The sequence below is a fragment of the Platichthys flesus genome, chromosome 20, assembly GCF_949316205.1.
Source record: "Platichthys flesus chromosome 20, fPlaFle2.1, whole genome shotgun sequence".
NCBI lineage: Eukaryota > Metazoa > Chordata > Actinopteri > Pleuronectiformes > Pleuronectidae > Platichthys > Platichthys flesus.
In genome coordinates, this window is record NC_084964.1 from 3476976 (window position 1) to 3504233 (window position 27258).

Here is a 27258-nt window from a genome sequence, read left to right on the forward strand (position 1 = left end):
ATATCTTTATGACCTTTTTTAATGATAAAATTCAAACTATTAGAAATAAAAACAACCATCTCCTGCCCTCAATTGGCACTAATACCCTCCCAACAACAGAGATCTCAGAAGCGGCTGAGAATCCTACCCATTACTTAGACAGCTTCTCTCTGATCACCCGTGATCAGTTTACCAAATTAATCTCAGGTTCTAAACCAACAACCTGTATCTTAGATCCCATTCCTACCAAATTACTTAAAGAAATTCTGCCCCTAATTGATAGTTTGTTACTTAACATTATCAATCTGTCATTATCATCAGGTTATGTACCACAGTCTTTTAAAATAGCTGTCATCAAACCCCTACTCAAAAAACCCACCCTAGACCCAGAGGTTTTAGTTAATTACAGGCCAATATCTAATCTCCCCTTCATTTCTAAAATCTTAGAAAAAGTTGTTGCCAATCAGCTGGTGGGTTTCTCCAGGAAAATAATATATATGAAGACTTTCAATCTGGGTTTAGAGCCAATCACAGTACAGAGACAGCCTTGGCAAAAGTCACTAATGACCTTTTAATAACCTCAGATCAGGGACTTGTGTCTGTCCTCGTTCTGTTAGATCTCAGTGCAGCATTCGACACAATTGACCATCAAATTTTATTACTAAGACTCAAACAGTTAATTAACATTAATGGAACCGCCCTTAACTGGTTTAAATCGTATTTTTCTGATCGCTCCCAATTTGTGCAAATTAATGATGAGTCATCTGTGCGCACCAAAGTTAACCATGGTGTTCCACAGGGCTCTGTGCTCGGCCCAATTTTATTCTCATTATATATGCTTCCACTAGGAAACATTATCAGGACACACTCGGTAAATTTTCACTGCTATGCGGATGACACCCAGTTATATTTGTCAATCAAACCTGAACAAAGTAGTCAATTAACTAAACTTCAAGCATGTCTCAAGGACATAAAAACCTGGATGACCCGCAATTTTCTCTTATTAAACTAAGACAAAACAGAGGTTATAATACTTGGCCCCAAACACCTTAGAGACGCATTATCTAATGATATAGCTGCGCTAGACGACATTGCCCTTGCTTCCAATGACACAGTCAGGAACTTGGGAGTGATCTTCGATCCTGATTTATCCTTTAATAGTCACTTAAAACAAATTTCTAGGACCGCTTTTTTCCACTTGCGTAATATTTCAAAAATTAGACATGTCCTTTCACAAAAAGATGCAGAAAAACTAGTCCACGCCTTTGTTACATCGAGAATGGACTATTGTAATTCATTATTATCAGGCTCCAGCAGTAAGTCGTTAAAGACTCTACAGCTTGGCCAAAATGCCGCAGCACGTGTCCTGACGAGAACAAAGAGAAGAGAGCACATTTCTCCAATATTAGCATCGCTACACTGGCTTCCAGTTAAATCTAGAATAGAATTTAAAATTCTCCTCCTCACCTTCAAGGCCCTTAATAATATAGCACCTTTTTACCTTAAAGAGCTGTAGGTACCTTATAAACGCTAGAGCACTCCGCTCCCAGAATTCAAGCCTACTTGTTGTCCCTAAATTCTCTAAAAGTAGAGTAGGAGCCAGAGCTTCTAGCCATCAAGCCCCTCGGCTGTGAAATAATCGACCACTTTCAGTTCGGGAGGCAGTCACCATCTTTTCGTTTAAAAGTAGGCTCAAAACCTTCCTTTTTGATAAAGCTTATAGTTAGAGCTAATTAGTGCGCCAGAACGTTACTTGTTCTATTTTATGACACATGACACACGGAGCTTCTCTTTCCAGCTTATCCTTCCTCTTCTCCATCCCTATCCCCCTTCCCCGGAATCCCTTTGCTTTATCACCCGCAGATCCAGGGCCTCTTAGGCCGCACAATGGATTGCGGTTTGTGGATCGCGCACCGGGGGTCGCGGTGTTGGATCTAGTGTGGCGGATTCTGAATCATGTGGGCTGATCATGGTGCTGGTGGCGGACGCTGTGTCGCGTTGGCATTGGGCACGGGCGGTGGACCAGGACCGCGGTGGTGACTTGTGATGGGTCCTGGTGGGCGGCGGTGGACGGTGACTGAGGACTGGAGTGGCGTCTGGTCTGGATGGTGGATCGTGGTCTAGATGGTTGCTGAGCATGGACTGTGCTTGCAGCGGGACCGCTTGGCATGTCATGTTGGGGTTGTCCTTCGGGATGTCTACCCTCATCAAATTCTGCTAGAGACTTTGATTATTGATGATGTTCTCCTGCACGTGGCATCTATTGCACTTCTGTCCGTCCTGGGAGAGGGATCCCTCACATGTGGCTCTCTCTGAGGTTTCTACATATTTTTACCCTGTTAAAAGGGTTTTTAGTAGTTTTTCCTTACTCTTGCTGAGGGTTAAGGACAGAGGATGTCACACCCTGTTAAAGCCCTATGAGATGAATTGTAATTTGTGAATATGGGCTATACAAATAAAATTTGATTGATTGATTGATTGATAATATTTCTTACATTATTTTCACTTGCACAAACATAACATGAGTGTGTGTGTGCATGTGATATATATATATATATATATATATATATATATATATATATATATATATATATATATATATATATATACACACACAGAGGGAGAGAGAGAGAGAGAGAGAGAGAGAGAGTGAGAGAGAGAAAGAAATTGAAATGAACAATTAATATATTAATCGCCATGTGACACAAACATGACATTATTATAATTTCCAAATCCAGTGGCGCCTTCAAAGAAGAAACACTATTCTTAAAAGTTTACATTATTCCTTCCAGTGTTAACAATCTAATCCAGAGTACTTCTTCTCGTCAGAACAATTTAGGAGAAGGTTGAAATGACTGCAGCATTTGCAGATCCACTGGAGCCATCACTTGTATTACAGTGTGTGTGGGTTCCACACTGGACGCATCGGGCGCATTACGCGGCACCATTGTCCTAATCACTGCGGACAGTATTAGAGGATCATCTATTTACAGAACATAACTTGGACGGTGATTTGGTTGAAATCAGAGCTCGGTGCACGGGGACGAATGACAGTGTTATAATTCAGCTTTAGCGCCACAGCCTGTTCACCTCAGACACAGTCTCTCCTCCTCCGATAATCCACTTCAAATCCTTTCTATTGTTAACCTCACGGTCAAACGAACATAGACTGCTACCGGAAGTGCTCTGCATTTCAATTTAAAATAAAAGCGAAAAATTGTAATATTGTAATTTAAAATGCGGCTGTGTCAATTTGCCGTCATCAAATGAATACACGACAAACATGTGTTGTATAACAAAAAAAGGTTTGTGGTTTTGAGGTTTCCATCAATTTAATAGAGCAAAAATTTGAAACATAACCCAACACATACTCCATCCGGATAGAAGATATAGCCCTCATAAAAGGGACACCATTCAAGGTTATTAATTCAATTATTAATTTAATTAACAATGACAAAAATAAATCCATTATTTCAGTACGGGATACATTACACTCACTATACTGTTTAGACCTATTTCTATTTTACTTAGGAATTTTAGGTTTTAGTTTAGGTTTTATATTGCTTTACACGAATCAGAGGCAAATACTGTAGATACTTGATACCTATTTACATTTATCTGGTATTTACATGTCCAGTAAAGAACAATAAAACAGAACAAACTCAAAATCATGAATTATTATTGTATTGTTAATAAGGCATAATTGTTCCTTAAGATTAAGTTTCAAACCAATTCAAATTAGCTCAACCAGCTGTATCATTATCAATTATTTAATATACATTATCTTGAAATGGGTCATTCTGCATACAAATGTTTTACTTATGGTACTTAATATATGTTGATTCAAATGTTTCTATTTCAAATTTTGCCCAGTTATGATAAAATTATAGAATGATAAACAACAGTAGCTAATTATCTTAAGTAGGAATTTATGACTGGTAAAAATATATTAGCAGGAGTCATGGTTGTATTATAAAAACGTTTTTGTGCATCAAGCCTTTTTGAGTTTACATGATCCACGCATGTATTTATTTATTCAATCTTAAAATACATATAAAATGCACAAACACAAAAATCATGAGTGAAACGGTTCCAAAGTAAAATTAATAAAAAAGTGAATAGATCAAATGAAAATGTGAATTATTTTGACCTAAACCTAACACGAAGAGCTTTATTTTGAAATTATCTTCAGGAAGTGTGTGTGTGTTGTGGTCATTGACGTGCGTGCATGTTCGTGCGTGCTTGCGCGTGTGTATGTTTGTGTGTGTGAGACTGGGACCGGTCTGTGGTCTGTGGTTAACACCAATCAGCAGTGGGGAGGTCTGGCCTGACTCCTGTTATCCTCCTCCTGCATAAATAGCATGCGTTTCGCCGTGGAGCTCCGTGGAGCAGAGCGCTAATCTGCAGCCCGAGAAACATCTCGTGATCCGGGACAGGGATCGCGAAGGACGCGGGGGGAAGCAGAGCAACACCGAGCGCTGCTTCTTGGCGTTATGTTGGGCCACAGAAAGAAAGCAGCCCCGGCGGGGAAGAACGGAGCCGGGACGTCCAGGTTAAAGGCCATCGATCCTCTGAGGAACCTCGGTGAGTGTTTGTGTTGCTGCACAGCCGTTACTGTCTGAATGTATTCAATGATCAATGATCAAGGACCAGAGGCTTCTCCATATCAGCGCTGATGGTCTCCACCGCCCCCCTCGGATGTGAGGAGGAAATGTGTCAACACAGAGTGGGAATGAATCCCGAAGGTCCGCCATCACTAACTAGTCTGTTACTCATGTGTAGTAGTCAGTCTATGGTCATCGACTATTCTGTTGGCTGGCACTAAACTTATATGCTCCTCTGCAGGGAAACACTGCAAGTCAACACACATTTGACTTTCTAAGTTAGGGGTGAATTACATGTTATAACAACAACAACAATTATTATGATTATGATTATTTTTATGATTATGAGTATGATTGTGGTTATTATTATTATATAAACTTGGACTACAGTAAGTTAAAGTAAGATGAAATGATATAACTGTACACAATAACTAATCGGATAATACTCATTGTTGCACTGAATGTCGTATATAGAATGTCAGAAAAGTTTGAAAAATGTCCATCAACATTTTTTCAGAAACCTACATCTTCAAATTAGTTGTTGTGTCTTACCAAAATTGTTTTGCTTTCTATTTCATAAAGCATGTGTGTGTGTGTGTGTACTAAGAAGCAATATTACAGCAGCAAAATGACATAAGCAGTAATAAGTAGAAATATAAAATAAATATATAGAAATATAGACAAATATGAATGGAACTAAACTAATATTTACGGTGTAAATAAATATTTTATGTGAGAGAATAAGTTAAGTGAATGGATGTCGAATGAACCGTTTATATTGCAAAGACAGATGAACTTTTGACCATTCCTCACTTTTTCAATGGACTCCTGGGTAGGACTTGGTTTAAGGGTTAACGTTAGGTTTAGGTTATGGTTATGTATATGGTTATGGTTATGGTTTTAGGGGTAGGGGTAGGGGAAGGCATCTTTGGTTAAGGTTTTGGTTAGGGCAGGGGTAGGCAACCTTTACTATCGAAAGAGCCATTTTGCCCCCTCTTTCCCCAAATTAAATCTGTTTGGAGCCGCACAACATATTTGATAACACAGGTTATAAAGTTATTTTTATATATATAGTTATACATATATATATAACAACTATAGTATGTTGCATTTATTAAAGAATAAAACGACAGTAAAAAAAACTGTTGACATTTAACTGCTAATTTTACCTGTTACAAAATCACCAAACTCTTATGAATTGGAGAACAAAATACATGTGTGGGCCTACTTTGGAATAAATTATACAGAACTCAGCTTTTTTTGCTCATCTCCAGCTTGGTACTTTTCAGCAGATGCTGTGTGCTTGCTCTGGAAATATCTTACAACATTACGTTTCTTATTGTTTGCTAATTCCTCGCCACATATCGAGCATACATATAGTAAGACAGCATTGGTGGCAGTGAAAGCAAAGTAATCTGTCCACGAAGAATTAAACTCTATTTTCCTCCCAGACTTTTCTTTGCTGGGATTTATCCATGATTAGTTTACCGAGGCCGGGGGTCGGAACTATAGATTAGCGACCTGCAGGGAAGAGCGGCGGGACGTAATAGGATGTGACCTATATTTTAGATGCTGAAATATTAAAACAAAACGTGAGAGCAGGTAAGACTGGAGGCCAACACAGAAACTGCAGATCGGTACAAACCACCTGCAGCTTCTGCTCTGATCAAGAAGCTTAAGCGCTGATCACTGATCAGCTGAGACCAGAGAAACTCGTTGTTTTCCACTGTTGAGAAGCAGCCGGTCAGTCACTCTCAATGAAGCAGCCGGTCAGTCACTCTCAATGAAGCAGCCGGTCAGTCACTCTCAATGTGTCTCTCTGAGCGAGTGAGCGGGGCTCAGGGCGGGGGGCGGAGCCCAGGCTCTGTGTGTGTGTCGGCTATCTGGGAGCGCGTACACACACATTCACCCGCTCCTGGTATTTCATGATGGCCTGATACGATGATTATTTAAAAAATGAACGTGAACGTGACGTTCATTCACGTTCATCATATGAAAGAACTGATTCGTTAAGTTCACCGTTCGCGAAAAATATGCGCAACATGCACTGTACAGGGAGCCACTGCAGAGGTGCTGAAGAGCCGCATGCGGCTCCGGAGCCGCAGGTTGCCGACCGCTGGGTTAGGGAATTCATTATGTGTGGGTTTGTGAGCTTGCTGATGCTGCCTGAATAGATTGATCTACACCTTCAATCATACAGAGCAAACTACGCTCAAGCATCACTGGTAAATTTGACCCTTTCTGTGTTGCATGTGTGTAAGGTAGGATAATTAAAGTGGAGGGTGTAAGTTGGACTCCATCACTGCTCTGTGGTGATGTTCCAACTGTTTGTCCAGACTGATTTTACACTCTGTTGTGCTGCATGAGAACAAAACCTTATTTAGCAGCTGCTCTCAGGAAACCTTTCCTCTACAACCAGGGGAGATATTTATGGCAGCAGGTTTACAGTAAGAACAAGGTTATAGACAGTGAGGCCCTTTAATGACAGACATGCACTGCACAAATTCTGCTAGCCTGTGATTTCTTTGCTTTCCTCCTCATGGCAGTTCTTTGGGGGTTGGCCAGTGAAAGCGGGTCACTATGTTAGCACACTGTGCAGCTCAAACCTTATCCTCGCTTCTGTTTTTCTCTTATTTACTATCTGCTTCAGTATTTTATGGATCTTAAAGAGGTGTTTGTCATCTGGTTGTTTTTTGTAGATTTAATTATAATTTGATAAAATTGGACCAATCAGCCTCTTTTCAAAAGGTTATAATCATGAAGAAAAAACATGTTTTTGATTTTCCAACTCGTAAAGAAAGGGTTTATAGCTCACTTTCAAATATGTTGGGACCCTGTGGAACCAAACTGTGCTTATGTGTGTCTTTTTTGTTTTAGATGAGTCTAGAACTTTACTGTAGTTCACCTGTGGCAAACTGAACTGACTGGGCAAACTAAAGAAAGGCACACACTGTGTATTTAAGGTCAAACAGTTCACACTGTTTAGGAAAAATCAAACATGAGTCAAAAGAGCTCTGTGTGGACCTATGATTAAACATAGGTGAGGTCTAGAAGAGGAAAAAAGTTGTAGAACCATTTTGAAAGCTTTGAGGCATAAATAACTGGAATAGAAGCAGTTTCGAAAAGGCCGGATTCTCCCTGGTTGACCTTCACGACAAATTGAGTAAAAGCCTTGGTCAGTTAGGGGGTCAAGGACCCATCAGTCTTTGACTGAGCTTCAGCTCTCTGTAGAGATGGAGAACCTGCTGGAGGTTAGACCATCTCAGCATCTCTCCATCTATAAGACCTTCATGTTAGAGAGGACAGAGTGAAGACATTAGGAGTTTAAGACTCGAAAGGTTGTGCTGAGTTTGTCAATCAGCATTTAAAGGTGTGAGAGAACAAAGATTCTCTGATACATAATAAATGTATTAAAGCAGAACTACTATCTCTGGTGAACACCATATCCATGTTTGGTGTTGAATAGCGGATGTTGGTTCCGTTTTTTCTTCAGCCGCAGGAGCAGAGAGACTAGTCAGAACTTAGAGTAGGATGAAAGCAGCCAAATGAACCTGCAAAGAGTCAAGGACAAAACCGGAGTGTCTTCAAGATGAATCTCTGTATGATTGTGTTCAGGACAAATCGCTTTGTCCTTAGGACAAGTCTGTCTCTCTCCCTGAGAGATCCTGCCAAAGTCCAGATTTAAACTCCATAGAGCATCTGAGGAGAGAAATGAAGACGTCAGTTCACAGATGCTTCTCATCTGACCTGACAGAGCTTTCTGCCTAAGGGGCTTCCACAAAGTATTTAAAGATATAGCTCTCCAAAAATTCACATCTTTTTTTACACACTATGATGTGCTTGAGGTTTCAAGTTGAAGCAGTCTATGGAGCAAAAGATGCTCTGCAGTGGATAGGTTACTGACCAAAACTTGCCAGCAGAGGAAGTATTCAAAAAAGTACAGGAAGTCTGAATGGAATTCATTGAGACTGCAGAAAAGAGACCTGCAGTAACAGCAATCACATTGAGGGAACATGTACCAGGGACAGAGACAGTCAAAACTGTATAGATTGTTTCAAAGCCCACTGGTATTGCTCCCAGTTATCATGACGACCAGTCCAACTACACAATGTGAATATGATTAACTGACATCATCAGCAGTTTTACTATAGCTTGACTCTACGGCACTGGCACAGTGTAGCGATAGGCCAGGCATATAGAAGATGCATGTGTTTCCCACATAAAAACCAAGGTTTCCATCATTGTTTGTGTAAAAATGAGACACAACATGTTTATCTCTGAGCTTAGAGGAGATGATTCCTCTTTCCCCAGAGTTTGTCCAAAGTTGTGAGAATAATGTCTTAAATTTAAAACTCTAATAATGAAAGTGATACCATCATTTGAACGTGATCTTCCCTAAAATATCACAGTATTCCTTTTAAAGAAACAGGGACAAACTTAAACATTCAATTCAATTTTATTCGTAAAACACAAAATCACTCCATACATGATCTCAAGTGTTATCAAAGTTAACAGGTCGTATAAACTAGGTTAGCATGTCAATGTTTCTGTGGCTGAGCGGTTTGAAAATAGGTGACCAGCTTATTGTTAGTAATGTGACCTCAGTGCGATCTGTACTCGTGCTGCTTCCTGTGGTTTTTGTTTGGAAATACAGCTGTAACCACGTTAGTAGGTCACTCTCATCTCCGAATTAATTTGCATTGAGGTTATACAGTGGTCTTTAATGTGAATTATGCCTCTTAATTTGTGTGAGTGAAGTAGTAAGTGAATAAATATATGTGATGAAAATGTCTAAATAAATACACATAATAAGCCCCTTCATACACATTTTTACCATGATATAAAGTTCACAGAATAAAAAAGTTTAAGTGAAGCTATATAATATCTAAACATTACAGTTTGAATATTTACTGTCAATTAGCAGAAAATGGAATTATTTTTTTCTGAGCATGGATCTCTGACTATAAGTACAGTTGTTATACTTTAGTAAACTAATGTACCAGCTATTCAAGTCTAGATTCAAACTACTGATTATCTAAATCAAGATCAGGGACAGGACACGTGTCTGAGTTATTAAGTCCCGCACCATCTTCCGTCAAATGCAGAGTCAACTCAAGAGGCTAATCCGACCATAGTGTTTTACAACATAAACATCAAGTCTCTCAGTTTCTCAGCTCAGAAAAACATGCACCAACATATTTTCTAAGTTGAGATAAGCATTGAATAATTAAGCCTACATCCTCCAAGTAATGTCAGTGTTGTTAGTTTAGTTATTCAGTTACTAAATGGTTACTAGCACACCTTGCTATTGTGTGTATTAGTGCAGCAGAAGGGCTTTTCTTTGTGTTTGGCCCTTATCTCAAATGTCTTGATTGACTGAAATAGGGGCACATTGTATATCTACAGTACATCAGCTGTTGCAGGCTACATGGAGCAGCCTGCATGATTAATCAAACATGGTTTCATCACAGTCAGGTCAATCATTCTAATGAGGTCAGTCTGTTTCTAAGCCACACTCAGACACTTTGTCTCATTTCCTCTCCAAGCACAGAAAGCCACACACCCACCGAATACTGTACTGCTGTACAGAGAGGGCAGTGTGTTTGTGTGTGTGTGTGTGTGTGTGTGTGTGTGTGTGTTTCTTTCCAGTATCAAAATGCTTCTGTGACCCAGCCCTTCCCAAACCACAGTGACACTTGTGTTAGATTCCTGCTGACTCAGTTGATGATTCAGCAGCCTACAGGCAACCTCACTGTACTTTAATCATACTGAAACTGAATAACTTCTCTATTATAACCTGCAGGCTCACATAATAATAATATGACTTTAATGTATAAAGCGTCTTCCAAGAGACCCGAGGGCACTTCACATGTGTCAATGGGGGCCAAAAGATAAAAGAAAGTAATTTGCACAAGACAGGACAGAAATAAACAGCACTGGGGGCCGGGTTGAGCGAGAGCTTAGGCCAAGGGCCGCAGTGTACAGGTGGAGTTTGAGGAGTCTTTTGAAGCTGTCCAGAGATGCAGCGTTGCTGATTAGTTATACATGACTGACATGAATAAGACACAGTCTCCATTCCACACAGGTCACTGTATTGACTAGACGTTCATGGATTAAACTGCTGCTGACTCCGTCTTCATCAGTTGCTATTACACAGAGAGAACTTTATTTGTCCACTGGGAGGCTGTGGGGGAACAAAACAATAAACAAAGACTAGGGAGGAAATAGTATCACAGTAAAGTTATTCTGGCTTTGTCCACAGTCCTTATGTTTAAAGCCACTTTATCCTTGAACTTGTTCCAGCAAAATAAAACCACAACTTGTTTTCACATTTCTGTATTTGCATAGATACATAATGCTAATCAGTGGGCTTTAAAGATGTCTTTATTTAAATTTGGTCCAGACTTACAGTCTATATACAATCTATAAAGTATAATTTACTAATTTTCTCTCAGTTCAGTTTGTTTCTGCTACTGACCTGAGCTCAGATAATGACTTCATGTGTACTGTCTGTCTTTCTTCAACCTTTTTATCTGTTTCCTTTCCAGGAGTCAGTGAGGATGAAGATGTCAAGCGGATGTTGCAGGGCTCCAGTATGGTCAAGGTAAATCATTTAAACTATTTGACCAGGTTAATTATCGGTCGTATAGCTAGTAGGACGTGATATCTAATGGAATTATTGTGTGTGAAGGTCCGCTCACCTCGCTGGCAGAAGCGACGAACTCTAAAGCTGCTGGAAGATGGAGTCACTGTGTGGTGTCAGTCCCAGAAAACTTCCTCCCGCGCCAAGGAGCAACAGTCATGTAAGTGTTTATGTTCCTCTCCCGGAATGTACATCACAATTCATCTGTTGGAGCACAGGAATTTGTAATGGCAGCCACTGCAGGAACACACACGACTGTAAGAAGCTCAGTTTCTTTAATAGCCACAGAGTTTTGTTTATGATTCTGAATAATGTCTGCTGCACAGTGTTGCACTAAATGGATGGAGCGGTCATCTTCTATTTGAATCAGTCCAGCTGTCGACACAAGTCACAAGTAATTTTTTTGTTGTGGCTGAGGGGTAGAGTGGTCGTCTTCCAACCTGAAGGTCGGCGGTTTGATCCCCAGTCTGACCCATCTGCATGCCGAAGTTTCCTCGGGCAAGATGCTGTACCCTGAATGGCCCCCCATAGAATAACAAAGTGCTGCTAATAGATGCACTGTATGAATGTGTGTCTGTGAATCTAAAACTGTACTGTAAAGCGCTTTGAGTGGTCATCAAGACTAGAAAAGCGCTTTACAATACAAAACCATTTACCATTTACCATTTTTAAACATGCGACAGACGCAAAAATGAAAATAACAAAAACAAATTCTGCTTCAGGATGAAAAAGAGAGCTTGTGGTGATAAGGGCTGATGCCAGTGTTGATTTGCTGTAAACAAAAACACGTGATCTCGGCAGAATTCATATGTTACGTCCAGCCTTCGCCATGATGTGCCCGCCCCCACCTGAACACTCTGGAGATTTCTGTGTTGTTGTGAACGCGTCTAACTGGAGAATCTCCTGCTTCGTTGTTCGTGTGTGGAAGGTAAACGTTACTACAGTGATTGTGTATTGGGCTGAGGGTGCTTCCAGATTGCAGGATTGTTTGTAGCTGCTGCTATGCTAACATGTTCTACACGCTGACACCTGCAGTGTAGACACGGTGTTAGAAATATTGACACAGACTCAAGACCTAGGGCCATACAACAGCACCCTAAAGGACTAGACTCTATTGGATAGAGAGTCTCAGCCTCAGTTCTTAGTTGCAAGGAACCAAGTGAAGACCTCTACCATACATGAAACACAGCAGAGGCAGTTCCATAAAACCATTGAAGTCCTCCATCAGGGGCTCCACCCAGAGGGTTAAGAGCCATGTTTGGATCATAATTGGTAACAAGCAGCCCTGTCCTTTTCCCTTCAGTACCAGAAGAGCTCAGCACTGCCTGGGTGTGTTAGGTGAAGCATGAATTTACTTTTTCTATTTTTGTTAACTTTAAATGCTACTTACTGCTCTGCACAGACACCGGCTGCTCTGCGTCTCCTCTGCTATCTGAGGGTCGCACACAGCTCCGTGATTACAGAGCTCCTCTATTTTCAGCCTAAAATGGCAGCCAACGCTGCTCTTGTTCAAACATTGAGATTATAGGACGTTACGTTGTGGTGGGAGTTGGCCCTGGAGCTTGTGGTTTGGTGCTGTTTGGCTACCACATGACTCAACCACAACGTTAGCCTCCCAGCTGCAGGACAGGGCCTTTACTTGCCACAACATTATATTTGCTTGTGATGTGGCACTCTGTGTGGTGTGTGTGTGTGTGTGTGTGTGTGTGTGTGTGTGTGTGGGTGTGTGTGCGTGTGCGTGTACGTCCCCTGCTTTCGTGACACCCTGGATTACTACGTATCCTCTATATAAGAGAATTTATGATTATACTTTCCCTTCACTTATCTGCACCTGAAAACACTGACGTTGATGTAACTGGACTTTACATTTAAGAGCAGAAGCTTCACCCAGTTATTTCCCCCACTACTTTTTGATCAAACATGTTCACTATATTCTCACTGGGTGGTCTACTGCTGTGCTTACCAGTCTGGTTTGTGACCCTTAAAATTAAGTAAAGTCTCCAATTGCAGGTCATTTCCTTAGTTTGAACTGGAGTTGGGAGCAGTTCATTAAGAGAGTGAGTTCCCCCCTCAAAAAAAAGGTTCAAGTTTTATTAAAAACAAAGTTAAAATCCCGAAGAGAAATAATCTGTGTAAACATTCGTCCCTTTAATCCCATTAACCACATGATGTAATAATGGTAGTATACCAAAACAAATTGAACTATGTAAACTATAGTTAACCTTTGTTGATTTGTAGTGCACTAATCCGACCTAATAGTTCTCTCTTGTCTCGTCTGAACTGTAGCAGGTGAACAGTCAGAACAACTTGGAATATTAAAAGTTTTAGTTAAACCCCCCCCCCCCCCTTTCGTAAAGTAGTGTCTTGTCATTGGAAGAGTCGCAGTGTGGACATCTTCACCAAAGGCAGAGCTACAGAGGGACATTTGGAGCATTTGTGGATGTCATCATTAGTGAGCTAAAATAGAAATAAGATAAGGTCCACTGAGTGTTTTTAGTTTCCAGGCCGACACACTAGTACGATACACTACAAGCATTCATAGAGGTTGTTTTGGTCCTTGGATGAGACACAGACCCTTGTTGACACACACAGAAGTGTGTTTTGATAGTACACACTAAACCTTAACTGGGATCCAGCACAGTAAACACCTACACAGAAAATACTGTATATTTTAGAAACAGAGTGACAAATATTAGCAGTATACAGAAACCCAGAAAAACTGGAAAGTCTCTGGAATCCAAAAGCAGGATTATTAAAACAAGCATAGAAAATGAGTCGTTGCTGTGAGTTGCTTTGTTGCTACAATTTATACTCTAATATAATAAATATAAATTATTCACACCACAAATATACTTTTCCAGCCTTTTTAAAATGTTTATTATATACAATTTACAATTTTGCCTATCAATCTACACTCAATTCTCAAGACCTGCATATATTTTCCCAAACAGTGATCTTATACATAAAGTTCTTGTTTATTATGGTAGCAATGACGATGAAGGTCTGATGTACCACTGCAGGTATACTGGTTTATTTATTGTAACTTATTCTTGCAATGAAAGGGGCTTTATTTCAGGGTTTCATTGGAAGTATAGAGACAAACAGACCTCTCATCAATATAGAGGCTTAGTGAAAGGATTTTCTATATCGATCTTTTAGGTCTGTGTTGTTTCCTGTTCCGGATACCCACAGCAGACGGTCATCAATTTACTGATCCATCTTCCCAGAATAATGGCCTCTTAATTACCATGTTTGTATTGTGATTTTTTGATCACAGCAAACATATTTTGTCCAAGCTCTTATATTTCCATTGTGTTTAATAGAGGTCAAGGATCCATATGATATTTTACCTTGGAAAGACTGCAAATGAGTACTGGCGTCCCATTGCAAACAACATTCCTCTTGGATTGAACATCAGACACAATTACCAGGTGGAAAATTCACTCAGCTGCTCTTTCTTCTTCTCACTCCTTCTCAGTCTCTGTCTTGGAGGTGGAGTGCATTCGGGAGGGTTGCCAGTCAGAGATGTTGCGGCAGCTGGGTGGCTCGATACCCGAGGGCCGGGGTTTGACTGTGGTCTTCAAAGGGCCCCGAAAGAGCCTGGATCTCCTCTGCCAGAGCCAGGAGGAGGCTCAACACTGGGCCCGCGGCATCCGGAAGCTGCAAGGGAGAGTGGAGAATATGAGCCAGAAGGACAAACTCGACCAATATCCTAACTGAGGGTCATTTGGAATTACAGTGTAACACGGAGAAAATACACAGCAGTTCCGACAATAAGAACACAATACACTTCAATATTCATCTGGAAGAATGAAAATATATTAAGATTTTGTTTTGGATGCCCCATGAGCCCCCATACATTGATCCTTTAGTCCCAGACTAGAACACTTAAACATTAATATGTGTACTATTGTGTCACCTTGTTGTTTCCTTGACTGTATGTGTGAGTCACCTGGATTCATGCTTACCTGAGTCGGGCTGACCAGGACCACGATGATAAGATGAGCTATGAAGAAGTCCAGACTCTGCTGCAGATGATCAATGTTGATCTGAGTGATCAATATGCCCGCAGTCTGTTCCAGGTGGACAGACACACACAATTATATTTAAACCTGATATCCTTATATAGGGTTTAAACTAATTTGTTTCGGTCAAATTACTTATATCTTGAGTTACAGAATTATACAATTATTAGTAATATAATATATTATATAATCCAAACAGAAATACTTGTGGATTAGTTCAAAAGCTGACATTTAAATTATTGCACTTTATACTTTTAACGGATGCAGCCACAAAAGTTTGGTGAGTTCCACCTATATTCTCTTCTCTCTAAATCTCTCAAAACATTTTGAACTCACCCTAACCCTCCCACATCTTTAGCTAGCTAATTGAGGAGGGAAGTTCAGATTTGAAATGGGGTCCAATTAGATGGTAATAACTTTATTTCTGGCAGTTTTTGTGTTTCACAAATATATAAAGTAGAACTGAGTGATATACTTTATATACAGTATATATTTGATATATATATAAATGTATCCTGATTACGCAATGCTGTTTACATATAAACCATTGGCTCCCAACCCTGACTGATAAATGACAGACCATCACTATATTGCTTTGCTTGTGGCAAATTTAAGCCAGTTATTGAAATTGATGTTGAAGAGTGATCAACTGTGTCTAACTTTGTTTTTCGAATTTATTTTTAGAAATGTGACCGGTCAGGTGACAGTCGTCTCGACCACGAGGAGATTGAAATTTTCTGCAGGGAGTTGCTACGGAGACCGGAGCTGGACACTGTGTTTCTCCGCTACTCTGCAAATGACTGTGTTCTTTCCACTGTGGACCTGAGGGATTTCTTGAAGGACCAGGGGGAGGATGCTTCACTCCTCCATGCCCAAAGCCTCATACTCACATATGAACTTAATGAATGGGGTACGATGCTAAGTAACAATACACTGACAAATACCAAAGTATATATGTTATGTTCAGCAAAACATCTTAGAAAAAATCCATTGGAATAAACTCAGCAACTGGCTGTTGCAATTAACATAATTATAAAGCATCTAAAAATCTGCCTAGCAAATATTAAGGTGTATTGTAGAAACTGTACAATAACTGCAACTACCAGGCTTGTGTTCAACTTTTTTGTTTCTGCCTTTTGCCCAATACAGCTCAGAAGAACCAGTTCATGACCCCCAATGGTTTCACCATGTACATGCTGTCTAAGGAGAACTGTGTCTTAAACCCAGAACATGGAAGGGTTTACCAAGACATGACACATCCACTGGCGCACTACTTCATCTCCTCCTCCCACAACACATACCTCACCAAGGACCAGCTGACCGGGGACAGCAGCATAGAGCCATACATAAGGTAAGAATCAGCAGGGCACCACAAATGCTGTTTCAAAGGTCATTGGAGTGAATCCTACTATTAGCTGACCAAAAATAAATGAAGGCACCCAGTATGATGTCTTCAGTATTACAGCTCTGCTATTTGTAGATGGTGTGGTTTTGCTGGGCTTGTGGACCCTTGACCAGTGTGCAGAGTTTGAGGAGGAGTGTATAGTGCAGGCATACACAGACAGAGAATCCAGGGCCTCACGACAGGGATCAGAAGAATGGAGCTAGGCGTGGGCGAGTCCCCTCAGGAGGCAGGCCAGGTGTGTCACAGCCCCTCGGGGGAATGACTTGGAGGCGTCAGAGTGGACTGGCTTAAGACTGGCAAAGAGACTGGAGGTAAATGGAGAAATGGTCAGGGAGAGTTGATTGGGAATAAGGCAGATGTCAAATGGATGGCAAATGCAGGATCAGGGGCAGATGTCAGCCCGATGACCAGGATCTGATAGAGAAGACCACAGGATGTCGGCTGAGACTCCCAATGCAGAAATAGATGAGACATTGACTGAGACCCCCTAACCCAGACATCTGTCAGTGCATGATCACAAGGTATGTCCATGGAGACAACCAACTCAGGACCTGGCTCAGGATCTCCCTTGGCATCGACAGTGTTGCTGGGAGGCTTGGAAACCTGAGGCTAATGCTTAAGCTGATTTCTGGGAAGCTGGGGCTGAGGTTTGGGCTGGCTGAACATCTGAGTCTCTGTTAAACTGGGAAATTAAATCTTCTAATGGTGATAGGACCCATAATGTCCCTTTCTTCGCATACAGCCTCCTTGGAGCCCAAAGATGGCCAATCAACTTCCATTAAACTTCCAGCTTCCACTATCAGGTCTGAGTCTGACAGGATGCTAGCAACATGGAAGCAGGTTTGAGGACTGTGGACTCAATACTAGCTGACTAGGAAACTGACTGGAGACTAGTAGAGAATGTGGATGTGGAAGATGGCTGCAGGTGAAATATCTCCAGTGGGCTGCAGGCTGGGAAACAGACTGGGGGGGCTTACAGGCCAGGGTGTAGGTTAAAGGCGTATTGACTGGGTTGTGTGTGACCATTTCAAGCACATAATCCCAGAAATGGGAAAACAAGACAATAATAAGAACTAAAACAACCAACACACAGGAATAAATAATAGTCCACTGAGAGGGGCAGATCATGTTACGTGTACAAACAGTTGTGTCTCGGGTCGGCTTAAAGCGGAAAAACAAAACAATTTGTTTGGAGCTAAATTTTATTAGCTCAAAATTTGTGTCTTGTGTCAAGCTCATATTAAAAGAATATTGTCTCTGACTGGTAAAATTGCATCTGGCCACACTCATAATATATTTGAAAAAATAGAAGCTTCGACATCACATAGAAGAGGTAGAGCATTGATAGAATATTGACTGAATGTGATAACTCGGACCGACTGCATCTTATAGACAATGTGTGACGTAGTCAAAATAAGTCAAATTGTATTTATATAACAGATCACAAATTTGCAATTACAATTGGATTTTCGGTTTTTAGACCCATAAACTGGACAAGGAACAATATGCTATACTGCAATATGTTTGACGTGTTTTGTGTAATGCTCAATGTTGTGGTTTATTATATATGTAAAATAGTGGGAGAAACAAGAAACATTTAAGAAAATTATGTTCTTTTCTAGTAGTAATTCCTCATGATGCTGTTTGTGTCTCAGAGCTCTGAATCACGGTTGCCGCTGCGTGGAGCTGGACTGCTGGGATGGAGATAAAGGAGAGCCGGTCATCTACCACGGACACACACTCACCTCCAAGATACCGTTTGTCAATGTCATTGAGGTCATCAAGGAGTACGCTTTTAAAGTGAGTACACTATTCAGAATCAGTTCCCTCGTCAGATACAAATAAATACAGGTACCATCATACTGTTGGCTTGGTTACATATTTACAGTTTAGACACATGAGCTCTGTGAACTGATTACTGAGTGTGTGTGGGCAAAGATGAAATACTTTTAAATCTTTAAAATAAGGGTGGTGTGTGCAAGTGATTGAGTGGGTTGTACAAAAATAGGAAGGGTTAGTTGTTTGATCCCCGGGAAGACGCTAACCATATTACTCCTAATGGGGTGATGTCACTGTGCTGTCGCTGTGTAATTGGGCTGTATGAGCAACAACCAAGTGCTAGATGTAGAAGTATTGTGTGAATGGGTGACTGTGACTTGTAGTGTGAAGCTCTTTGTCTGGTTTAAAAAGCTTTATATAAATGTAATGCCATTTATTAGTAATATTTTCAGTGAGAATGTTTGTGAAGAGGCAAACTCCCTGACGTGCTGCCTTCACCCTCTTCACCCAGGCATCCCCTTACCCTCTGATCCTGTCCCTGGAGAACCACTGCTCTTTGGAGCAGCAGACAGTCATGGCTCAACAACTGCGATCCATCCTGGGTGACAAGCTCCTCACCAAGCCTCTCGAAGGTCTTGATCCTCACAGCCTGCCCTCTCCAGAGGTAGGGACACTTTTCCAGTTCAGAGAGATCAGTTCCCAAAGAAATTCATTTTACTATTGAGAGTAATGGTGTTTTTATTGAGCCAGAGGCATTAGGTCTTCTGCCCGTTGGTCCAATTCTTGTGAACATAATATATCGAGAATATCTTGAGGGAATCTCTGTAGATCTGGCTGAATTGTTAAGGACAGAGTCACTGTCATTTCACAAAAGTATTTCTGTAGTTGCATGAATCTTAAACAAAAACAAAAACAAATGGATAAAAATCATTTGTCAACCGAGAGGTTTGTATGTGGTTGCCACTTTTCGGTGGAATCTGAACGTGGTTAAAAATAGACAATAACCCACTTAATTAAATTCACTTTGACGCACTTATAATATCAAGACTGTGTCACACTGTGTGGCAGGACTTTTATTCCTCTATCATATACGTCAGACATTTTGTCAATCTTAAATGTTTGCTTTACACTTGAAACTTGGGGCCATCTGCTCCTCTGTGTTCAGGTGAGTGATATGTGCAATTTGGTGCAGATCCAAAAGTTCAAATCTGGATCTAGTAAATTTAAATGTAGGAGTAATAGTGTCATGAAGTCCCAAGTAGTTTCTCTATCATATTCTTACTATGAATATCATTGTCAAGCAAACTGCTAATGTGTGGTAACTGTTTGCTGCTTGTGTCTATGCAGGATCTCAAAGGGAAAATCCTTGTGAAGGGAAAGAAGGAGCAAGGGGTGGTGGAGGGTTCATCCAGCACTTCAGACCTCAGCTCCTCGGATGAGGATGCCAGCAGGACCGAAGGGAAACACCCCTCCAAAAAAGGGGACCAGAAGGTGGGTTATACCTCTATTTCAAGGCTAGGTTGGTGGTGGGATAGTGTACGGACAGACCAGTTGTTTACCAGTTTGCCTGTAACCACCAAGGAGGTTATCTTCATATTGTTGTTTGTCTGTTTGTGTGTTAGCAGGATCACACAACAACTACTGAACCAATTTTGTTTAAAATTGGTGTAAGGATGGGGTATAGAGCAAAGAATTGGGCATTTCTTTGACATCGTTTTTTTTTCACATATTTGTGAACTACTCAAGAAATAATTCAGTGGTCATGATGCAAAAAAGTCTCACAGTTCTTGGAGAAAGTCTATTTGAGTCTGTGGCTGTGCAATTTGTCTGCTTGATTGAATTTAATAGGACGGTTGGGCCTCGGCATTTGTATGTGCTCTACTGAGTGCTGTTCTAGTTAAGAAAATAAAGTGATGAATTTCTCTGACTCTCTCTCTGTCTGTGTTTTTGTGTGTGTGTGTGTGTGTGTGTGTGTGTGTGTGTGTATCATCCTAGCCAAGTGTGTCTAAGCTGAGTCCCGAGCTGTCAGAGCTGGTTGTATACACCTGCAGCGTTTCCTTTAAAAGCTTTGAACATGCTGCAAGAAACCCAGCAACTGAACTGTCCTCCTTCTCTGAGAGTGACGCTACCAGACACATTAAGGACTCAGGTATGATGTGTGTCTGTCACGACATTAACCTGTAGCCTACTTGTGTGGATAAAGAAATGAAAGCAAAAGTCTTTCACCTCTGGAGTATTGGACTGATTGGACGGTCCTTGTCTTTATCCTTCACATCCAGGGATGTATTTTGTGCGTCACAACAGTCATCAGCTCAGCAGGATCTACCCCTCAGGTCAGCGCCTCCAGTCGTCCAACTACAACCCTCAGGAGATGTGGAATGCAGGCTGTCAGATTGGTGAGGGGTTATTTTATGCAATTCAATTAGCAAAAGCAGCAAACAGACTCAGAATAAAATCTGCATTAACTTCCATAACCCATAACACGCCCTGTGCTGCAGTTGCTCTGAACTTCCAGACGCCTGGTGAGCAGATGGACCTAAACCAAGGGAGGTTCCTGCAAAACGGTCAGTGTGGGTACATGCTGAAACCTCCCTTCATGTGCCAGCCCGGCACCACCTTCAACCCAGAGAATGTGGGAGGAGGTCCTGGCCACAGACCTGTGCTGTTCACTGTCCGGGTAAGACAGTCTTCTAAAGGAGGAGCAAGTAGCAGAATCAGAGGTGTTTTCCTCACTTTCAGTTTGCATTAGATTTACACAGAGGGACCGATGATATGTCCATTATCTCCGCACAATTCCTGAAGGTCCATAAGTTGCACATTTAAGTCAGACCTTTTTTAATGTTAGTTATATAGCTTAGAAAAAAGCCTCAGGTCATTCAACATTTATTGAAAATGGTTTCTTGTTCAAGCACAGTGTGCACTTAAAAATAACTTTGAAAATAACTAAATCTGAACAAATTCTCATATTCGTTGTTAGTATTGGTAGTGACTAGTTCGTTAAAAAAGGACCACTGACAGGACAGGGCCACTTCAGATTTCAGCCGGGGCCAGTGTCCCCCCTGGGATCCGCCCCTGCATTGATGTTTCTGATTGAAATGACACATCACGACCACAAAGACACACATATACTCAAAGAATATCATTATGTGGGACAGCCTCCTATTCTGTAGTGATGATGAACTTTCTTTATTGTAATTGCAGATTATTTCAGCTCAGCAGCTTCCCAAGCCGGAGTGGGACAAGCCCAGCTCCATTGTGGACCCTCAGGTGTGGGTGGAGATTCATGGAGCTCCCATCGACAACAATAAGAAGAAGACTCCTCATATTGACAACAATGGTAAATACCCTGGTGGTAATATACCTCGCAGCAATTAAACAGCTTCAGTAGCAGCAGTAGTACGTGGATAGTAAATTATTCTAGAATGTCAATAAGTTAATATTGTCTCTCGTGAAAGCTCTGTATTAATAATGTCCATTTGTCATTCAACTAATTTACACAATATGAATAATGATTTCTAAATATTGAATCAGCTGTAACGCCTGAACATAATTCTTTTGGATCGAAAAAAAAAGCCGAAAGTAGTGGAGAAATGGCTAAATTAACTGATAAATTGTAGAAAAGTAAAGGACAAGCTTTGTCAATGTGCTAATTGACATGTTGCTGCTGCTATTCAGAACCAGAATATTTTATTAAGCACAATTATAACTAAGAATCACACTCATTCATTATGGAGAGCTCGAGAGTTAGAGTGTCAGTGCGAAACCTGGCTCCCTCTCTATGGATTCTGAAGTGTCCTTGGGCAAGACACTGAGAGAGCAAATGAACTGATTCCTGGATTCCCATGATTTAACTTGGTATCTTTGGTATAATTGTTTTATTTCCTTTGTGTATATAAAATTTGGTCCAAATTTTGCACTAGTGTGAATTTGGCTGACCTCTGCAGAACCAAGAACTCGAAGTCCTTCAACCTTTACTAACTACTGATGTCGTCATGTTGGTTATACTTATTAATTAAATTGTTAATCCGAGTTTAAAATTGATATTTAATTGGGAATTGGCTTATCTTTTCCCTTGCTTAAAGGGTGGTGCCCCAAGGTTACTGTTATATCAATCAAAGTTGTTATTTCATATTGATATTAAAAACAAATATATTCTTAATTTTCAGATAATTTTCATTGTAAAATTTGCACAATGGTAATCCAAGCAGGAGTTTTCACATAATTCAAATGAATACCGAACAAAGAAATGCAGATGAAAGTGTTGCTTCTCTGCTTCAGGCTTTAATCCTCAGTGGGACTCTACATTTAACTTCACCGTCCATGCCCCTGACCTGGCCCTGGTTCGCTTCATGGTAGAAGACCACGACTACACGTCCAGCAACGACTTCCTGGGGCAATACACCCTGCCTTTCACCAGTCTGCGCACAGGTGGGGTTAAAGACAGCACTGTTGTATGATGGCTAATAGGGCGGCTGTGAGACCTACACTTCGGATAACCATTTGCTGCCGTTGCCTTCTCTCTCTGACCTCTGCAGGCTATCGCCACGTCCGACTGCTCAAGGTGGACGGCTCCACCCTTTCACCTGCATCGCTCTTCGTCCACATCACGGTCGGCCCCTGTGAAAGCAGTCCCAGCAAATCATCAACCAAATCGCCGGCCAGGTCACCGACCAAGTCTTCAGCCAAGGGACCCTAGTCCCCTCCCAAGAAGCATGGACAAGGGAAGAGCTCAGATCACATCTTCCTGGATCCGGGCGATGAAAGATCTGGCCCCAAACTCATCAAACTGGTTATAAAGTATGTAGCTGTATCCACAACCTGTACTGTTGGTGAGAGGTTTCTGACCAGTATTTTAAATTTGTAGCGAGGAAGGTAAAGGCCATTCTTACTGTTCGATGAATACACTGATTGTGGTGCTGCGTTTTCTGATCAGGTCCCTGATCTGACTAATGGAAGACTAAGACCCCAAAATATAAAGTTTGAACACAAATGTCAGTTTTGAGTGTTGAGTGATTTAACTGCACCTCCAGCCTCGTTCCTTTATACAGAATCTACCACTCACTGTGAAGTGGTGGACAGTTGCTCTGTAATTCCTCATTTGATCAGGGTTTGATTCTTAGAGCAGGTGAACCCATTACAGCAGCCTGCATGAGTCCAGAGAATCTATATGAGACCAACGTGTGTGGTACCAAAGTGTGGTGCCAGATTTATTCTTGAAAACAAGTTTCTGACATCTTTTGTATTTATTTTATATTTATCTTATTTTAGAGTCAGTTTTTATTTGAAAAGAAAAGCCTGCTGGTATGTGATTTGAAGATTACTCCGAGAGTATAGACTTTATTTATGTTATGTGAAGCAGCCGTACTCTATCAAGTGTGACATAATCAAGTCCCTCATATGTGATACATTCACTTGAAAAGCAGTTGGTCACTGTAATCATTAAAAAAAAATTATTTTCTGAAATCAATCCAACTTCATTTCATGCAGCAACTGACCATTAGTGCTTCAGGGAGACAGTACAGACAGGGTTCTCTCCGAACATTTGAAATTTTCAGTCAAACTGATTTTACTCTTACTTCGGATGGAATTTAAATCACAGGGATATCTCTCTCTCTCTGATTTCTTGCGTCCACCTGCTCTGCTGTCTTTACCTGGGGGTCTGCAGGTCTACTGGTGCAGATCTTGGTGATCCTCCACCAGCAGATGCTAGGGACATATATCCAGTTGTGGGCCTGAGTGTCAACAGGTCCTTCTGCCTTTAATCACAAGACCCCTTCTTCTTAGGCAGGACCACCACAGGCTGATCAGACCTGGGTGCATGACCTCAACATCTTGCGGCCAAGTTTCCTCCTGAGCCAGAGCCATTGGCGTTCTGCAGCCCATCATGTTTCTTTTAAGGTCTGGCACAGTGCTTGGCCATGGATGTAATAAAACCCCTGCAGTCCAACTCCAATAGGCGAACTAATGTTTTCCGGGCATTTTGTTCTGCCTCAGATGCCACCTTCACATACTAAAGCCTCTTCCTCTCATTCAAATATTCAAATGAGACCTTTGCAGGCTGAAGGGGTTGAAGGTTCCATGGGAACAGCAGCTGAACATGGACGTGTCCAAGACAAATCATGGGTAACAAAGTCTCTCTAGGTCTCTTTCTTCTCTATTAGTATCCTGTCCTAATTGTCCAATGGTGACACGTAAGGATATGAGGGAAAATCTCTTGAGAAACTTTTTCCGCATAACCCAAAGTGTTCAGAAGGTCATGAATCTCTATCGCATGTACTAAGAAAAAGAAAATGTCCTTTTGACTTCATCATAGAGATGTTCAGATTTGAATGCAGCTCTCGGCATGAATCGTAATTCTAATCTATTTGGGAAATGTCCCCAATACCTCTGTACATATGCTTGTCCAAGATATGCAAATGATCCCATCCAGTTCTTTTATAATGTAGCCTAGTGCATGTTCAATGCTTAACAGGCTTTAGTTTTTATATGATAGAATTAGCTCAGTTATGTCTAGTCACGCATAGGTGGTGACTAGATACAGCTGCTGCCTTATTGTTAGCTTTTTAGACCTAAGCAGACATGCTCCATAGTTAAAATGAGCTTTCCTTGTTGTGTATTGCTTTGCCATTGTTTACTCAGTGTTCAGATACATGTATGTTGTGTGTCTCTGGAGTCAACCTGACTGATGATCCTTTTTTTGACAGTATATTATTAGAAACATGCTGCTGCTCGCTGCTTTCATTTTGGACGACAGACTGTTGTCTCTCTGTTGAGCGCAGAACACACAAACTGCAGCCTTTATATACTGTCAGTGTAAGAGCTGACTCCTCTCCACATTTATTTGTTAGACATCACTCTGTGAAGGTATCCATCGTAGATTATTGTGCTAAAGAAAAACCTTTATACAGTGTTTTTATTAAAAAAGGAAATTGTTGGATTTGTTTACGAACATTCATATTGTTTATTTACATATAACAAGGAGTACGATAAAAAATGTCATGATGTCTGTACGTCATAACGTATCCTTTGACTTGAAGCAGGTTTTCAATCAACATTGGGTGCATGGAGATGAACAGTGCCGAATTGGACCTGGTTTCAAGGTGTGAAACATCTGTTCACACCTGGCATAAGAATCAAGAGTGTTTTATTTTTAGCCTGAGGGACGATAGCCAGCGAGTCAGTAACAAAAAAGTCGTCCTTTAGCAGTTGTCAGTCAGTGCACGTTCATGCGTTTTGGGGGGGTATGCAGATTTTCAAATTGTAGTCTACACTTGCTAGTTTTTCAAGGATTACCAACCATAGCTTTAAGTGCAAACCCCCAACACATGGATAAGTCTTCAGCCAAACCCTTGCCGACCCTTTAGCAACTCCCCTGTTTAGAAGGCGTCTCCAGTGACCACTTGTGTTCAGATCTCACTTGCCTGCTCTACATGCAAATAAACACGTGCGTCCTTTTTACATTTCATTTAGCTGACGCCTTTAACCAAAGCGACTTTCTTTCTTTACCTTTCTTTCCCAAAAGACCAAATAATGTTGTTTTTAACCAGTTTTAAGTCTGACTGCGGCCCATGGGTCTGTTGTCAGTGTGTTTGTATGTGAGAGAGAAAGCCGGGCCAGGGGGGGCTGAGGGAATCAATGTGCTTTGTGCAGCGCCGCAATGACAAAAAAGATTTTACTTGTTTTTACTAAAGATATTTTGTGACAGTGGCCACAAATAGATCAATAATTTAATCAGGAAGTTGTATTTTATTGTGTTTAGATTGGAATTAGAAGATGCTGCCAGTATGTAAACCAAATCTGTTTGTGTCAACATTGCACTTACTCACTTACGTGTATGAAGAACTGAAAGTGAAAGATAAAAACTGGATACGAGATTATATTTTGACCTTGCTCTTTTTTTTTTTAAACTGTTTGTGTTTGTGCTAAACCAGCTGTTTGCTAATAATTCTGATATTATTTATGTAGCCAGGTAATAAATGTGTTCAAAGTGATAGTATAGAAATGTAACATGATCGGACTGAAGAACCTCATGATATCAGATCAACCTCATGATATCAGATCAACTCCGGGTTTTAACTAAATGAAGTGTTTATTACTGAAATGTATTTTACAGTGAAAATAAAAGTGACGGTCCAGCATTGCATTTAACTTTGTGGTCATTTTATCCATTGTAAACAAAAGATAGAGATCTTACATTTAGATTTAACAGTTATACTGTTGGAGTCAGCGTTTACACTTTCCTCCAAATACTGATGTTACTGGTTGAGGGTGATTTCAATGCTCTCACCAACACTGTCCTACACTTGCATGACTGTAGGATAATTTGTTGTTGTGGGTATAGCGTTAGTGATTGAATGAAAATGCATTCATTATTATTATACACACACACACACATACTCATATCTTGAAATAGAGTTTTCCCCCTTCTATGAGTTTGATAGATTTGGGTGAACTACAGCTTCTTTAGCTTTATTGTCACTTCACCAGTACAGTGAGATTCTCTTCAAAGCTATCCCATTGATGACCATTAGAATAATGCTGCTGCATCTGTGTGCTTTGCCATCTGCAAGTTGGGTGTCACCTCGGACAAAAACATCTGCATTCAACGCTGTTGTTTGTCTGTGTAGACAGCTGTGGATCGATACGGATTTACCATAAACAAAGGAACATTTATTAAAGTAAATCTATGGATTATACTACAGTTTGACTACAATATATTTTAATAACTTTGTTTTTGTTTCTTGGAAACACCAGAACTTTCATGTACCAAATCCGAATTTTGCCCGATTGATGAACATGTATTATTCCTCCAATCCATCAGTG

General features: G+C 40.8%; 1 protein-coding gene across 1 annotated transcript; it reads left to right on the forward strand.

The window, feature by feature from the left end:
• Positions 1-4299: 4299 nt before the first annotated feature.
• Positions 4300-26578, forward strand: LOC133975772 (1-phosphatidylinositol 4,5-bisphosphate phosphodiesterase delta-3-A-like). The gene is made up of 16 exons (XM_062413747.1): positions 4300-4563; positions 11132-11187; positions 11275-11386; positions 14705-14933; positions 15179-15308; positions 15936-16161; positions 16401-16602; positions 18312-18456; positions 18947-19099; positions 19783-19926; positions 20431-20584; positions 20715-20831; positions 20934-21112; positions 21637-21772; positions 22714-22863; positions 22971-26578. Exons 1-16 carry the CDS (start codon positions 4473-4475, stop codon positions 23129-23131), a joined length of 2385 nt encoding a protein of 794 aa, XP_062269731.1. The 5' UTR covers positions 4300-4472; the 3' UTR covers positions 23132-26578.
• Positions 26579-27258: the final 680 nt, after the last annotated feature.